This window comes from Corvus cornix, unplaced genomic scaffold (genome assembly GCF_000738735.6).
Source record: "Corvus cornix cornix isolate S_Up_H32 unplaced genomic scaffold, ASM73873v5 scaffold15, whole genome shotgun sequence".
NCBI classification, from domain to species: domain Eukaryota; kingdom Metazoa; phylum Chordata; class Aves; order Passeriformes; family Corvidae; genus Corvus; species Corvus cornix.
In genome coordinates this window covers 13943-31417 of record NW_024108683.1, presented here as the reverse complement: position 1 = coordinate 31417, position 17475 = coordinate 13943, and the positions used below count along the sequence as shown (strand labels likewise).

The 17475-nt window shown below is 58.3% G+C and overlaps 1 protein-coding gene across 1 annotated transcript; it reads right to left on the bottom strand.

The window, feature by feature from the left end:
* Positions 1-204: 204 nt before the first annotated feature.
* On the bottom strand, positions 205-13986 carry LOC120412137 (histone H3-like centromeric protein A). The gene is given in 10 exon segments (XM_039572473.1): positions 205-825; positions 1446-1523; positions 2670-2688; positions 2690-2759; positions 3293-3433; positions 6008-6116; positions 10375-10547; positions 12877-12925; positions 13020-13086; positions 13423-13986. Coding segments are annotated over 6 exon segments (552 nt in total). The 5' UTR covers positions 10375-10547; positions 12877-12925; positions 13020-13086; positions 13423-13986; the 3' UTR covers positions 205-690.
* Positions 13987-17475: the final 3489 nt, after the last annotated feature.

Genomic DNA, 17475 nt, shown 5'->3' with positions numbered 1-17475 from the left:
CGCTGCTGCCTAGGTGACCCACCCCCCCCACCACTATAAATGGGACCCCTTAGGCTCCAAGACCTTCCTGGTCCCCATCCTGGGGGGATGCCCTCACCCAAAATACCCCCAGAGCCCCCCTCCCTGTGAGTTCTTCTCCCCTCCAGAGTCCCCTGCTGGGGTGCCTCACCCCCAAATCCCTTCCATCCTCCCTGTCAACAGCACTAAGGGGTTAAAAAATTTAATTAGTTCATTTATTGGGGTGCGGCAGAACTGGGAGGGTCCCCAATAGGGTGGAGGTCCCAGATAGGTTCCCCTGGGGGTGGCATTCTGGTGAGGGGGTCCCAGGGGGATCATGGGTTGGGGTCCTCAATAATCTGACGGGTGCTGGAGTAAGGAATGGGACCTCCACCCTGGGATGGGTCCCTGGAGGGGTTGTTGGGCATCCTGAGGTGGGGGTCCAATAGGGGGGAGTCTGTGGAGTGGGCCGCCATGGGGGGTCTTGGGGAGGGGGATCCCAAAACTTATTAGGCATGTAAGGACAGGGCCCCAGCGTGGGGGACTTCATGGGGGTTGCCAGCATGATGGTCCCATAGGAGCTCCCAGTAAGATTAGGGACGTGAGATTGTCAGGAGAGAGCGCCAGGGTGGGGGTCCTGGTACAGGGGTCCCAGGGAGTGGGTCTCTGTACAGGGGTTCAGGGGGTCCCCCTTCAGATGCCCCCCCCCTCGAGGCCCCGCAGGCGCCGGGCCAGCTGCAGATCCTTGGGGAACAGGGTGACTCGGCGGGCATGCAGCGAGCACAGGTACGCGTCCTCCAGCAGCCGCACAGTGAAGGCCTCTGCTGCCTGCATCCCAAAACCTGAGATGGTTCCCCAAAACCCCCAGCATGCCCCAACCCCCACAGCCCCGGGGCAGCGACCCCCAAAACACACCCCCAGAGGGCAGGATCCCTCCAAAACCACCCACGGTGGACTGGGGGGACCGAAACACCCTGTGCTTCTAAATGTGTGAGGGGGGACCAACACCCAGTGACCCACCCCCATTCCCCAACAGATCCCGGGGATAAGGGACCCCCCCCAGCACCCCGAGGTCTCCCAGAGACCCTCTCAACATCCAAGGAACTCTGTCCCAGAACCCATAGGTCCCCCCACCCCATGGAGACCCTCCTAGACTCCCCCTCAGCACACATCAGACCCCCCCCGGCAAACCTCTCAGCCCCATCCAAGCACCCAGAGAGCTTCCTGGACTTCCCCAGCCCCCCAGAGGCACCCCAGCCCCTCCTGCAGCACCCACAGAACCCCTTCCCCAGCGCCCATGGAAACCTTCACAGCACCCATGAGATCCCCCACAGCCCCCTGGGACCCCTCCCCACCCCTTAAGCTCCCTGGACACCCCTGCAGCACCCAGAGGACTCCTCCAGCCCCTCTGTGGCCCTTACCACCACGCCTGGGCCCCTGACCCCTACCTCCTGCAGTGCCAGCAGGGCCATGCGCTGCCAGCGGTAATCGACCCCCCGGGTGAAGAGCAGGCAGAGCTCCCGCACCTGGGGCAGGGAGGGGGTCACATGGGGGCATTGGGGTCACAGGGAGTGGGGGGACATGGGGACAACATGGAGGGAATATGCGGGACATGAGGACACCCCAGGCTGGGGCCACCACCCTGGCAACACCCTGGAGACATGGGGACACTGTCCTGGGGACATCCCCAGGAGCTGGGGACACCCTTGTTGTCACCCTGGCAACACTTTGGGGACACCCCAGGGACAGGAACACCTGGGGATATCCTGGGGACTGGGGATGATGGGGACACCCTGCGGAGACCCCAGGTGCGGGGCAGGGGGAAGCACCACATTGGGAACATCTTGGGAACACCCTTGGGCATGGGAACATGGGGACACTCCCCTGAGGACACCCCGATGGGACAGGGGGGACAGTGCCAGCACGGGGGAAGGGGCACAGGGAACACACAATCCATGCAGCCCCTGAGGGTGGGGGGACACAAGGATGTCTGGAAGGACAAAACGACATTGGGGGACATGCAAGGATGTTGGGGGAGGACAGGGCCACCGTGTCATGAGGATGGGGGGACAAGGACATGGGGAGGGCTGGAACAGGGTTGACGGGGGCCCTGGGGGAAGGGGGTGGTCCTGAGGGGCCCCAGAGGGTGATACGGGGCTCTGGAACCTGGTAGGTCTGGAGGGGGTTGGACAGTCCCAGTGGGTGTTTGGGGCGGGGTCCAAGGGGAAACTGGAGGGTTCCAGGTTGGATTTCAGGGGTCCCAGGTCAGATTTGGGGGTTGGATTTGAAGGGGTTGTTTGAGGGGTCCCAGTGGGTAACTGGGGGAGTCCTGTGAGGAGCTGAAGGGTCCCAGGGAGGGTTTGAAGGCTCTGGGAGAGGTTGCAGGGTCCAAGAGGGTTGATCTGGGGTCTCCCAGGGTGGATTTGGGGATCCCAGGAGAGGGGATCCAGAGGGGTTTGGGAGACCCCAGATAATGGGAGGTCCTGGGGTGGATTTAGGGGGGTCATGGAGGGATTTGGGGGTCCCAAAGTAGATTTTATGGGTATCTGAGAGAATCTGTGGGGTCCCAGGGGAGCCCATGGAGGATGTTGGGAAGGTTCTGTGGGGGAAATGGGGGTGTCCGGGGATTTTGGGGTGCAGGAGTTTTCATTCTGGGATGTGGGGGTTCTCACCAGGCGGGCGAAGGGCCAGGCGCAGCAGCAGGCGGGTGCTGCTCTGGTACCTGCGGATCTCCTGCAGTGCTCGCTGACCCGGGCGGCGCCCTGGGGGACATTAGATGGGGTCTGTGGGGGCTTTAGGGGATCTATTTGGCCTAGAGGGGCACAGATGGGGGCCTCTGAGGGAACATGGGGGGTATAGGAGATCTATAGGGCCTGTGAGGATACAGAGGGCTATAGGGGATCTGTGGGGGTCTATAGGAGCTGGGGGGACAGGGGAAAGCTGTGGGGGGTATAAGGGATCTATAAGGTCTGGGGGGACATCGGGGGTATGAGGGATCTATAGGGGCTACAGGGGATGGCCGATATAGGGGAGCTATAGGGGACAGGGAGTATGGGGGGGTTATAGGGAATAGGGTATAGGGGAGAGGGAGTGTGGGGTGACTATAGGTGACGGAGGCCTATAGGGGTATATAGGGCACAGGTTGCGGGCGGGGGAGAATAACGGGGGGAGGGTCCCTAAGGGCAGTTCTATACTGGGGTCCATAGGAGTGCTCTGGAGGGGGGCCTAAAAGAGGGCTCGATGTGGGAGGTCCATAGCGGGTGTCTATAAGGGGAGTCCCCCACCCCTCACTCACTGCGTGCCCGCGGCCGGGGCGATGGGGGGCTGGGGGCGGCCGCGCCGTCGGGGGGTGGGCTTGGGGCGGGGCATGGCGAGGCCGAGCCCAACGCGGGGTCAGGGCAAGTCCAGGCGTCCGGCGGGGCTGGAGGGGAGCCGGCTGGCGGGGAAGGGGGGGGTCAGGGCGGACCCAGGTGTCCGGGGCCCCCCCGCCACTCCCGGATCCCCCCAGCCCCCCCCTCCCGCTCCCCGGCGTCACGCCGGCCCGGGACCCGCCGCCGCCCCGCGCGTTCAAACCTCCCGCCGCGCCGCGCTGCTCGTGACGTCACTTCCTCCCGCGCTGCCCGCGACCGCTCTGCGCCGCCGGACTCCGCGACTCGATGGTTCTCATTAGCATAAATCTGCATGGCCCCGCCCCGGGCACCCCGCGCCTTGGCGCTCCCAGGGTAGTCTCAGTTACCGTCCCAGTGTGACCCCTGTAGGGTCCGTGTAATCGTCCCAGTGTGATCCCAGTCACTCCCAGCATGGTTCCCGTTGCTCCCGGTCATCTGCATGGTTCCAGTTACTCCCAGAATGATCCCAGTTTCATCCCAGTATGATTCCAGTGCCCCCCAATATGATCCTAGTGCTTTCCAGTCACTCCCAGTGTGAGTCCAGTATGATCACAACAACTCACAGTCACACCCTCCAATGGTCCCAGTCAATTCCTGTCACTACTAGAATGATCCCACTATGATCCCAGTCACTCCCACTATGATACCAGTTGGCCCCAGTGCGGTTCCAGACACTCCCAGTATGAACCCAGCATGGTTCCAGTTGTCCCCTGTATGATCCTAGTTGCCCCAGCTGTGATCCCAGTATCCCAACATGGTTCCAGCATCTTCCATCTGCTTCCAGTGTGTCTTCCGTTGGCTCCCAATATGGTCCCAGTAGCTCCCTGTGCCTCCCAGTACCCGGTCGGGGTCAGTTGAGGGTTACAAGTGTCCATGAAATCCATTAGGAGAAGCAGATTGGGGGGTTAGTGAACCCATGGTGACCCAGGTGGGCTTTGGGGTGTCTTGGGGACATTGCCTTACAGACTGCCCAGTTTACCCCCAGTTTTCCCAGTGGGCCATCACACCCCCCATTTGACACCATCAAACCTCCCAGTTTCCAACACTAGACATCCCAGTTGTCCCCCCAGATCTTCCAGTTCCTCCCAGTCCTCCCAGTGGGCCACCACACACCCATTTCACTGAATCACTGAGGCTGGAAAATCCCTCCAAGACTGAGTCCAACCTCTGACCAACTTCCACTTTATGATTTGACCATCACACTGAGTGCCATGTCTAGTTGTTCCTTGAACACCTCCAGGGATGGGTACTCGACCACCTCCCTGGGCAGCCTCTTCCAATGCCTGACAACCCTTTCCTTGAGGAAATTCCTCCTGATGTCCAACCCGAACCTCCCCTGCCACAGCTTCAGGCCATTTCCTCTTGTCCTGTCCCTGTTCCCTGGGAGCAGAGCCCGACCCCCCTGGCTGCCCCCTCCTGTCAGGGAGTTGTGCAGAGCCAGAAGGGCCCCCCTGAGCCTTCTTTGCTCCAGGCTCAGCCCCTTTCCCAGCTCCCTCAGCCGCTCCGGGTGCTCCAGCCCCTTCCCAGCTCCATTCCCTTCCCTGGATATGCTTCAGCCTCTCAATGTCTCTCTTGCAGTGAGGGGCCAGAACAGGACACAGGACTCGAGGTGGGGCCTCTAATCACTGCCCTGGTCCTGCTGACCACACTATGGCTGATACAGGCCAGGTGCCAATGGCCTTCTTCCCAACTGGGCTGGCTCAAATCCAGCTGGCTGCCAACCAGCAGCCCCAAATTCCTTCCTGATGAGCAGCTCTCAAGCCATTCCTTCCCCAGCCTGGAGCGTTCCATGGGGTTGTCATGACCCAGCACTTGGCCTTGTTGACCCTCACACCATTATCCTTGGCCCATTGATCCAGCCTGTCCTGATCCCTCTGCAGAGCTTCCTGCCCTCCAGCAGATCCACACTTCCACCCAAGCTGGTGTGATCTGTGAACGTCCTGAGGGTGCCCTCAATCCCCTTATCCAGGTCACAGATGAAGATGTTGAACAGGACCAGCCCCAACACTGAGCCCTGGGGAACCCCAGCAGTGCCCAGTCCCACCTGGTTGTGGCCCCATTCCCACCCGTCCTTGGCCTGGCCACCATCCAGGTGTTCCCAGTGAGAAGCACCTGTCCCAGCCGGGAGCCGCAGGTGCTCCAAGAGATGCAGGGAGATAGAGGCAGTGCCAAAGTCTTCGCTGAGCTTCAGGCAGACACACCCACACATGTCCAACACCCATCAGGGCCACCTGGGCACAGCAGGAGATCAGGTGAGTCAGGAAAGGCAGGACCTGCCTTTCCCAAGCCCTGGCTGTTCCCAATGCCCTGCTTTTCCTGTCCGTGCCATGGGTTCCCCCCAGGGGATCTGTTCCAGGGCCATCTCAGCACAAAGACTTGGAGTTCCCTGGATCCTTCTGGCCCTGGTCTCAGTGGCTGCCAATCACCTCCAGTACGGTTCCAGTCATTCCCCGTATGATCCTAGTCATTCCCAGTATGATACCACTAGGATCCCAGCATGGTCCCAGTTCCTCCCATTCACCCCCAGTGTGATTCCCCTTACTCCCTGTCACACCCCAGCATGGTTCCAGTTGTCCCCTGTATGATCCTGGTTACCCCAGTAGTGATCCCAATACCCCCACCATGGTTCCAGTATCTTCCAGTTGCTCCCAGCATAGTCCCAGTAGCTCCCAGTGCCTCCCTGTGGCCAGTGGGGGTCAGTTGAGGGTTGCAGATGTCCACAAAATCCATCTGGGGGAAAAGCACACACAAGTGATGTGGGGGGATATGGAGGGACATGGAGGCACTGTCCTGCTGTCACCAAAACTGCAGGAAAAACAAAAACATTTTTAGTGTTAGAGAATGAAGATATTACTTTACTCTGGCCAGGATGTTGTTCTGGCCCCAATGTGCAACAGAAATAATTTCATCCACACATTGCCTGGGTTGTGCAGAGAAAATCCTTCCATCACACGTGGCTCTTTACTAGATTTTTCACATACTTACACAATAAAAACCCAGAGAAATTCATTGGTTCATTGTTCATTGGTCCCAAGTTACACAGTTAGTGTAACAGTCTTAGTATTGGTTTCCTATTGGTTATTGATCAGTTTGCCTTCAATGCTAATTAGGTCCTCATTCGTTGTTCTCTTATTGACCTTTCCCCAGACCAGGTGTCTCTGACACATCAGGAAAGATGTTTGTTAATGGTCACTTATCTCTTGTGCATCCTCTGGCAGCTCCCAGTCCATTGAGATGTCAAGCTCATCAGGCCTTGCCCAGGGAAGATTCTCTTGAAAAGAAACTTCCATTCCCTTCCCCCGGGCAAAGACGAACAAAACCCCTGACTAAAGTTAATTTAAAATTTTACAAGTTGTATCATTTCCAACACCGCCCCTCCCCATGGACACGGTACCCTCATTGCCACCCCTGAACATGTCCCCATGTTCCCCCATCTCCCTCATGTACACACGTGTCCCAGTGTCCCTCATGTCCCACCTGTCCCCCCATGTATCCCCCAATGTCCTCATGTCTCCCATGTGTTCCCAATGTCCCCTGTGTGCCCCCCACATCTCCACCCTACCCCCACACCTCCCAATGTCCATGCCCTGTGGCAGGAGGTGCCTGGACTCTTCCTGGCCAGCTGGGACATTCCTCTAGTGGCCCCGTGTTCCTCTGGGAGACAAAAAAATAGAGGGAGGGAAGACCCTGAATACAGGGGGGGACCCCAACAGTGTGGCAAACAGGATGGGGCAAGAGCATACTTCCTCCCCTTCATTTTTGGGACCCTGCCAATGGGACAGAGGACACTATCCCCCTTCATGGAATGAGACCCCACCCAGGGATCTGGGCCCCTCTGCATGGGATTGGGACCCCCCTGCTCCAGTTAATGGCCTTGAGGCCCCCACATGTAACTGGTTTACCTTCTTGGAACTGAAATCCTCTCCATGGGATTGGGACACACACCCCCTCCTTCCATGGCATTGGGGGACACACACCCCCTCCTTCCATGGCATTGGGGGACCCATCACTGGACTGGACACCACCCTTCCTGTAAGATTGAGCACCCCCTGAAAGTGGGACATCCTCCCCATGTGACTGGGCACAGAGCTCCATCAGCCCCTGCTCCCCCTCACCAGGGACCCCCAGGGACCCCCTGGAGCTGAGGGTGGCACTAATCAAGGTGGCCACCAAACCCACCTGTGTGGACAGGGGCCCACAGGGAGGCCAAGGCCCCACCTGGGGCAGCCTCAGGGCTGGGGGCCCAAACAGGGACCCCAGGGCTGGGAATCTGCTAACAGAGGAATGGAGAAGAACGCATTGGCAATGCAATGGTGGCACTTGGACTCCAGCTCACACTGAAGTTCCAGCATGTCCAGCATGGCAGCACTCAGTGACAGTGTGACTTTGTTCAGGCCATGACAGTCCACTGTCAGTGTTCACTCTCCGCTGGACTCAGGCATGGGCCATGTGGGGCTACTGATGGGCAAGCGAGTCCTGCTGAGCACGCCCAGCCCTCCAGTTCATGGATCATCTCATGGATGGGGTCCTGAAGTCCCAGTCGGTGCCATGTTGCCAATGGGACACTTGTGCTGGCCATTGGTACCTGCTGTTCTTCAACCCTCAGAAGTCCCACAGCAGAAGGGTCCTCTGAAAGACCAAGCAAGGGATTCAGCTGTCTTAATTTCTTCTGTCTAATTCCACAGCAGCTCTCCCAAAGCCCAGTGATGTCCTTTTGGGTCCTTGAAATACCTCTATGAGGTGATCTATGCCAAGGATACATGGAGCGTCTAGGCCAATCACAGTGGAGTGTTTTTGCCCTTCATTCCCAGTCAGGAGCACTTCAGCTTCCAGTACAGTCCCTGTTGGGATCCCCCGTCATCCCAGAAACAGAGATGGATTCTGCCCCTACATATCTTGACGGCACCAGTGTCAAGTAAAGCCTTGTGCTCCTGGGGCCCTGCTGTGCCAGGCCATGGATCCACACAGTCCAAGAGATCCCGCTGTCCTTTTTCCACACCTGGCTGGAGCCAGGACCCCTCTAGTTCTGGTCACAGTACTCATTGGTCAGTGCTTGTAAACATGACCTGGAGGTCCCTTCAGGAGGATCAGAAGTAACATCAGCCCTTCAATTCTGCCTGAGGACTTGCCCACTGGAAACTGGAGTGCCATTTTTCCTTGAGGAGTTTTCTGTGGTGGTTAATTTTTCCTGTCAATTCACATACCCGTGCTGCCAAGGCAGAGGTGGGTTTTCCATCCCACCTCTTCATGTCTTCACCATGGTCAGGCAGGTAAAACCACAGGTAACCTCGTGGTGTGCCTCCTCTCTCTTGGGCAGGAGGCACTTGTTCCCCATAGACTCTGGTCTGTACTGGTGGGGCATGGGGCACTTCTTTAAATTGCTGGAGGTCCTTTCCACAGACAAGATGCAGGTTCATAGGTGGAAGCGGTACTTTCTTCACATTGCCAGAGTTTGGTAACCAAATTATCTACTCTTTGTTCTCCTCCTTTCCACAACATCACTGCCAGTGAGTTGGTATATGGCGATGGCAGCTCAGTAGGAACTTCCACCACATGGTTTGTGCACACTGAACCTCATCTGGATCTACAGGGGACTGTAGGTCTGGACACAATCCTGTGCCATGTGCGCCAGGATGATTCTGCCTGAGCAGCGAGGTTGGACCAGATGACCTACTAGTCTCTTCCAATCTAACTGATTTTGTGATTCTGTGCAGGAACAACTCACAAGTGATGATGGAATATGGACAACTGGTGGAAAGGAAATTCTGCCTGTCACAGGGAGGAGCGATGGCACAGGGAGCAGGACAGAGCAACAGAGAATAGAGGAAAAGGAGCATGAGATAAGCAGGGAGGAAGGCAGGAAGAAGGTTCCCCACTGGACTCCGTAAAATTTCATCACAGAACTGATCTGATTGCCTTTCACAACAAGACAATTCCTGGATGGACGAGGGGAGTGAAGTGGGTGCAGGCTCCCTTGGCAGCCCTTAGGAAGGACTCAGGAGGTGGGAGAGGTGGGCAGGGAGGAGCCTCACTTGTCCTGCCACATCCCACAGGGCTGGGAGACAAAAAAAACAGCTGAGAGCAATCCAACGCTCCCAGTTCTGTTTCCTCCCAACTCAAACCCAGAGCAAAATTCCATCCATCCCTTCAGGGACACAAATTAGGTTTCACCTCCCCAACCCCAAACATTCCAGGGTGAGGAGATTGTGCAAGACCAGGACATTTTGTTGGCTGATCTCCAGAGGCCCTTAATTGCAACTATTCTTTAACTGCCCAAAACACAGGCAAGGGCCTCAGGCCACATTTTGGGTAGTTTTGCTCAGCTTCTAAAGTTTCCTCATACTTTTCCTTTGCCGTTTCAGAATCCACACTTAGAGAAAAATGAGGTCTCAGGACCTGCTGGATGTCCCCAGATTCCATCCCCGAAACCCTGCAGCAGCTGCCAGGAGAGAACCTGCCATGGCTGAGTAAAAATACTTTATTTTTAATAAAAAACATACAAAAAATGCTGCTTTTATCTCTAAACCCTCCAAGTCTTGCCTGCCACACCCGTATCACTCTAGAACAGGGGATTTATAAATCTTAAAATCCTTAAGAAAAATAACATTCAGTTTAATTTAATTTTGGTGCAATCAAGACTCTGGTCATGTGGGATTTGGTGATGGTCACTGGGAATAGCTCAGCAGAGGGAAAATTGTGAGCAAAGGAAGGGTAAATTCTGCATCATTGAAGTCTTGAGAGCAAAGTCCCTGCCTTGCAGATGTGCTGCAAGGGAGCCTAAATAAGTATCATCATCATCATCATCACCATCAGCTCTTTATTTATAAAAGGTGAAACACTGACCTCTTGCATAACACAGCCCAGATGAATTATGGAAAGTAAACCAACATTTTAAAGCAGCAAATCCATGTTCCAGAGAATTCCCTGACACAGGAGGAAATCCATGATTTACTCTTAAATTCCACTTTCTGGTTAAAACCAAACCCACCTGATCTCTCGTCTGAGTTCACCTGACACCAGCTAGAGCTTGGGAAATGTTTCTTGCTCTGCTGATGCCTCCTTTGGTGCCAAGTCCCTTTCACTGCTGTTGTCTCTCCTCCCCGAGCAGATCCCCAGGTGAGGAGGTGCTGCAGGTGCCAGAGCAGAGATTCCCCTGCAGCCCTGGAGAAGAACAGAGTGAGGCAGATGCTGCCTCTGTGCCCCAAGTGCCTCCACCTGAGGGACTCACCCCATGGAAAGGGACCTGGAGCAGCTCCTGAGGACTGACACCCCTCCAACCCATTTCCCCCAGGAGCTTTTTCATCAGGTTTTCTCTTTCCTGTCTCTTCCTGAAGCGTGAGTGATGGAGCAGCCTGGAGGGGGGCGCCCGGGGTCAGCCAAGGTCACCCACCCCAAACCTCCACCAGTTTTAGCATGCCAGGCTGGTTTGGGTTGGAAGGGACTTCAAAGGTCATCTCAATGCACCCCCTGCCATGGCAGGGACACCTTCCACCATCCCAAGTTGCTCCAAGCCCTGTCCAACCTGGCCTTGGACACTTCCAGGGATGGAGCAGCCACAGCTTCTCTGGGCACCCTGTGCCAGGGTGTCACCACGCTCACAGGGAGGAATTTCTTCCCAATATCCCATCTAACCCTTGCCCTCTGGCAGGTGAAAACCCTCACCCTCCATCCTGTCCCCTACCTACATACATATCAGCCCAAAAACTGGCTCAGGCAGTCCCTGCCTAGCTGTGGCCATCTGGGGTAGCCCCTTTTTGGGGGGCTCGGGGGAGTGCTGGGCATTTGGGCAGATCTATGGGTTGTTTCAGGGGGCCTCAGGGGGTTTTAGAGGGAGTTTGGGAGGGCCCTGACGGTTTATAGGGTGTTCGGAGGGGGGGGGGTCTCTGGGGTATTTTGAGGGGACTCCAAGGGTATTTGGGGTCTAGTGGGGAGTTTGGGGAGTATGTAGGGGATGGTGGGGGTCTCTGGGGTTTTGGGGGCGGGGCTATAGAATGTATACTGCAGGTCCCCAAAGTCCTCTCAACCTCTCCTTCACGTGGCAGGATTTGATCTCCACCTGTCCAGGAAGCTCACCACACAGATTGTTCCCGACTCCCATGAAATTTTTATGTACGCAACACGCAGGAATGCTTTTCCTGCAATTTCCCTGGCTCCAAGAGGGAGCATGGGAGCGGCACGAAGAGGTGGGGGCTTGTCCATCCCCCACATGGGCAACTGCAGTTTAATTCAAATTTTAATTAAAGGCTGAACTGTTGCCGATACTGCGATAGGGTCAGGCTCTTTCTCACATCGTTGTCATCGCACCGATTCCCCGGGGCGCTTGACGGGCCCTTGGAGGGCAGTTGGGGGTGCTTGCGGGATCACTTAAGGGTCTGGAGGGGCACTTAGGGGTCGGGGAGGCAACTGGAGTGCACTTGGGGGTCCGAGGGGACATATAGAGGGCATTTTGGGGGGCCAGTAAGGGACCGGGGGCGGGCAGGCTTAGGGATCGCGGAGGGCACTTGAGGATCAGGAGGGGGACATCTGGGGGCACTTACGGCCTCAGGGAAGCACTTGGGGGCACTCCCGGCCCCGACCGGGCTCTCGGGGGCCGCGGAGCATGACGGGAACCGCGGAGCATGACGGGAGCCGCAGTCCCGGCTCTACAGGCGCGTTACGGCGCCCCGAGGCATTTCGGGACTTGTAGTCCGGGAAGTGAGTAAACTGGCGCGGAACCGGGGCACCGCCCCCAACGCCGCGTTCTCGGGCGCCGATTGGCTCAGAGCGAGGACGGGCGGGCGCGACGGCCAATGGAAGGCGGCAGGGCCCGAGGGATTTGGGGGCTGTTTCTGACGCCCCCCATGACCCCCCGCAGCCCCTCGGGGCAGGGGGACACCAGAACCCCCCGGCGCCACGTTGGCCGTGAAGATGAAGAAGCCAGGTGAGCCGCCCCACACGGGTTTGGGGGTTCCCCTGCCCGATACGCCCAGCAACCCCCCCAGACGCCACAGTGTCCGCCCCTCGTCCCACAAAGCCCCCAGCCCTTTCCTGGGCCTCCCAAAACATCCCACAGACCCCAGGACAGTTAAAGACTCCCCCCCTCCCCACCCCCCCAAAGCCCAAGGGTCCCCCAAACTCCTTCCTGGACCCCCAACAACTTCCACAGACATCCCCCAACCCCATAGAGCTCTTCTGGACCCCCTATAGACACCCAGTGCCCCTCCCAACCACTCCCGATTTCCGGCGCTCCCCATACACCCCCAAACCCCTTTGGGCAGCCTCAGAGCCCCTGCAAACACCCCACACACCCTCCTGGACCCCCTAGAGACGTCCAGCACCCGACCAACACCCTCTTTTGAGCCCCCAGAATCCCCCAAATGCTCTTGGAGCCATATGGGGGGAGAGGGGATTGGGAGCAACGCCAAAGGTGGGGGAGGAAAGGGAGGGGATTTTGGGGGTCTGCCCACCTCCCTGGTGCAATTTTGGGGTGTCACTGCTTTATTGAACCCACCATGGGTTGGGGGCGCCCTGGTGGGGGTTCCAGGAGGGTCTCGATGGCCCTGGGGGGAGAAGGGAGAACAAAACGGGGGGTTAGGGGGACCTGGCGGAGGCGCAGGGGCAGACCCCTAAAACTTGGGGATGGGAGCGTCCTACCGAAGCCGTCCCCTTATGGCTCGGCGGTGGCATCGCAGCATCCAGAGGAGGGGGTCCCCCAAACAGCCTGGGGGGGCCTCCGTGTCACAGGGGGTGGCAGTACCACAAGTGTTCCCCCAGCCCCACAAGTGACTTCCTGACCCAGAAGTGCCTCCCCAACCCACAAGTGGTGCCTCAGTCCCTCAAGCGACCCCCATGCCCACAAGTGTCCCCCCAGCCCCTCAAGTGAACCCCTGACCCAGAACTGCCCCCCCCCCCCCCAGCCCCGCAAGTGCCCTGCAGCCCCACAAGTGACTGCCCTGGCCTACAAGTGCCCTGCAGTCCCAAGAAGTATCCCCGTGGCCCCCAGGTGACCCCACCCACAAACGCCCCCTGGCCCGCGCGGGCTCCTCTGCTCTCTCACCCAGCGGCTGCTGCAGCGGCGCCCCCTGCAGGGCATCACGGGCACTGCTCCTGATTGGCTGCGGCGCCTCACGGGGCTCACGTGACCTGAAGCCCGGCCCCCCCCGGCGCAGGGGCTCGGGAAGCGCCTCCCTTGCGGGCCGCAGGGCATCCTGGGAGTCACGTGGCCGCAAAGGTGGCGCACACCGCAGAGCCTCGAGGCAGTCAGGTGACCCCCAACATGGCTCCTGCCGCAAAGGCTCATGGGACTCTCGCTTCCCACAGGGTGGCGCCCCCTGGTGCAGAGATGCCCAGCAGCTGCGGCCGACTGGCGACAGGGCCTCGCGGGAGTCACGTGACTGTGAGTACAGCGCCCCCTGCCGAGCACCCAGAGGGCCGCTCCCCGTTGCCCAGAGGGCCCCGCGGGAGCCGGGCGGCCTCCAACAGGGCTCCCGCCGCAAGGGCTCCTGGGAGCCGGCCTGCGCTGAAGGCGCCCCCTGGCGCAGGGGCGTGCAGAGGTGCCTCCTGATTGGCCAGTGACCCCCGGGGGGATCACGTGGCCCCCAGGGCACGGCCCCCTGCACGGCCCGGGGGGGTCATGTGACCTCCCCCGTGGCACCCCCTGCAGGGCGCCCTGGGGAGCGGCAGAGCCCGGCAGGGCCCTGCCCGCCGAGGGCGCGTCCAGCGCCGGCTCCTCCCTTTGGCACCGCCTCAAGCGCCACTGGACGAGGGGGTCGCCGAGGGTGGATCTGGAGGGGGCGGAGCCAAACGGAGGGCTTCGCCCTTTGTGGCCCGCGGGGGCGGGTGCTGAGCAGGGCCTGGCTGGAGGGGGCGGAGAGGGTTGGGGAGGAGGGAGGACCCCCGAAATGCTGGCCCTGCACTGCCCCCCGCGGGGCTGGTGGTCCCGGACGGCATTTCAGGGCCTGCGGGGGCGCGCTTACGGGCAGAATGGGGGGCCTGGGGCATCGCTTGGGATCGGGTGGGGTAGTTGGGGGTCCCCGGGGCACTCTTGGGGATCACCTGGGGCAGGGAGGGAACTGGGAGGCACTTAGGGGGTCTGGGGCGGTATTTGGGGGTCTGGGTAGCCCTTGGAGTCCGGGGCAACACTTAGGGAACGAGGGAGCAGACTGTGGTCCCCAGGGTCACCTGGGCGCACTTGGGGATCTCGAGGGGCACTCGAGGCCGGGCTGCTCTCCCACCTCCTTTGCACCAGCCGCTCCGTTCGTTGCTCCAGACTGAGCGTCTGCGGGGGGGATGCGGGGAGTGACGCGGGGCCCCCTCGAACCCCCCAAATTCCCCCCCGGGATCCCTCACGTCCCCGCCTCGGTCCCCTCCAGACCCCTCAGGCCTCACCCGCTCCATCGCCCGCGCTCTCGCTTGGCTCCGCCCCAGCGCTCCGAGCTCGGGCGCTGATTGGTTGAGGACGGGGACGGGCGGGCGCTGCGGCCAATGGGAGGCGGGGGAAGGGGAAGGCGGGAAGCGGCGGCGCCGAGCGCGGCGGGGGAGGGGTGGGGTCCCTGAGAGGGCTTTGGGGTTCCTGGAGAGGATGTGGGGATTCCCTGGAGGGGTTTGGGGGCTCTGGAGGGACTGAGGGAGTCCCTGGAGTATAAATGGGGGGAACCTTGGAGGGGTTTGCGGGTCAGGGGGCAGGCACAGAGGGATGCCCAGGGGAGGTTTGGGGCTCACTGAGATGGTTTTGAGGGTCCCAGGGAGGTTGTTGGGGATCCCCAGGAGAGGGTTTGGGGGGTGACGGCGGCTGGTGTGGTTGTGGGCGTCTTAGAGGGGATTTGGCGGTCCAGGAGGGTCGAAGGGGTCCCCATGTGGTTTGAGAGGTCCTGGGTGGGGAGCCCCTCTCTGAAAGTGGCAGAGAGCTGGGATCCCGCTGACAGAGACCCCCAGTCTCCCCCACAGACCCCCCACATCTCCTCTAGAAACCCCAAACCCTCCCAGGGACCCCCAAGCCCCGACAGGACTCTCTCAGCTCCCCTTACATCCGTAAGCCCGTCCAAGGGAATCATACCAAAATTGGTTGGAAAAGAAACTTTCTAACACAATTTGCAGCATTAGAAAGCAGGCATTCTTTATCCGCGCAGGACACACTGAGGGATTTCTCCTTTAATCTGATGTGTGCGGTGAAACTACAACAGGGTATGGTCCTGGAGGAACCACGAAGGGGTCTCTGGTGGTCATATTCACTGAATGCTTCCATATTACAGGTGACCTTTCCTTGAACTTTTTCTGTGGCCATGCGCAGTTGCTTCTTGTTACATAACTTGCCAAAACCCCACTGTATTCCTCATTAACTATTTGTCCACTGGTTCCAGCTATGCTTGTGATCCTGTGTGCATACCTTTACATCCTTTCATCTTTTTTGCAGTTAGTCTTTAAGCTCCATCCAGCACCTTCAGGGGAACTGAAAATTTCTCTTCTCCGTGTCATTTATCAGGAACCCCAAACCCTTCCAGGGACCCCAACAGCCCCGGGGACCCCCATCTCTCTGCAGGGACCTTGTGGTTTGGGGGTTCAGAGGGCTGAGAGTATGCCTGGGTAGTTTTGGGGCATCCCCATGTGGCTTTTGGGGTCCCTGGCTGGGTTTGGGGGGGTCCCTGTCTCTGGACATTTTTGTGGATCTCTGTGGGGTTCAGGGATTCCTCATTTTTATGTCTTCATTTTAAGGCAGAAGCCCTTTAATTCCCTGTTTTCCATCGTCTCTCCCTGGCTCCAGCTGGTTTTCTTCAGCTTTTTCAGGCACTTGGGCCAGAATTTCCCATTCCCCGGAATTCCCCGCTGGGTCCTCGGATCATTAATTTTGGGTAAAAAACATCCCGGATTTGGGTCTGTCCTTCCCCCGGGATCATGGGGCCAGAGGGCACCGTGGGGGCAGCGATTCTGGGAGTTCAGGGAATTTGGCAGGATCGCCCAGGGTACCCCACCTGTCACAACATCCCTGTGGCACTCACACCTGCCGTGACATCCCTGTGAGTTCCACTCCCGTCACGTCCCATCAGTGACAGGATCCAGCTGCCAGTTCCCAAATTCTCGGGAACTGTGGGTCATGCCCCGGCCCCTCCTCCCATCCTGAAATTCTGCTGAATCTGCCCAAATCTGCAGGTTTGGGCCCAAATCCGCCCCCAGGAAGCCATGCCAGGAGGCTGTAGCCGAGGCCATTTAGGTATAAAAAGAGTGATTTTGGGACAAACACTCTGTGTCTGCAGAGTTCTGGGAATTCAGGAGCTGAGGGGCTGGAGAGTGGGGGACGACTGGGGACACTTCATTCCTGTTTTTTCCTCATTGTTTGGGGATGGGGCAGAAATTGAGGATTTTTTCTGCCCAGATTTCAGATTCTTTACTCTTTTCCCCTCCCCAGTTTTGTGTCTTTTGCCCTCTTTTCCCCTACAAGCTTCATGATTTTAACCCTTTTCTTCCCAAATGTTGGATTTTAAACACTTTTTGTGTCCAAATTTCTTTTTTTTTTTCCCATTTCCCCCCCAAATCTCAGGGGTTTTCCCTTTTTGTTCACTTTCCCCCCAAATTTCAGGTTTTTTCCCCTCATCATGCCCAATTTTTGGTGGTTTATTTCCCCCTGTTTGAGGGCAAATTGAGCATTTGGGAGGGTTTGAGTGGGACAAGGTGAGTGAAGGGTTGTCCTGGATGTTGAGCCCCATTTTGATCCAAATTTGGGGGATGTTGGGCAAAAACCCCCCCATTTTGACCCAAACGGAGGGGATCTGGGGCAAAATTCACCCTTTCCATAAAGTTTTAGTGTGGATTTGGTGGAAATGGGGTATTGAGGTGGCATCAAAGGGAGGGGTTGTCAGGAGGGCTGTGCCAGCATTTTAACCCCATTTTGACACAAATCTAGGTGATTTGGGTTTAAATTCATCTGGTTTTGGAGTGAATCTGATAGAGGTGGGGACTCTGACGTGGCCTCAAGGTGGGGGGAGGATGGGGGGAGGGATGGTTGCTTCAGCTGTTTAATTCCATTTTGATCCACACTGGGGGGATTGGGGGGAAAATACTTTGATCCAAAATGGGGGAATTGGTAAAAAAACCCCCGATTTTGACCCAAATTTGG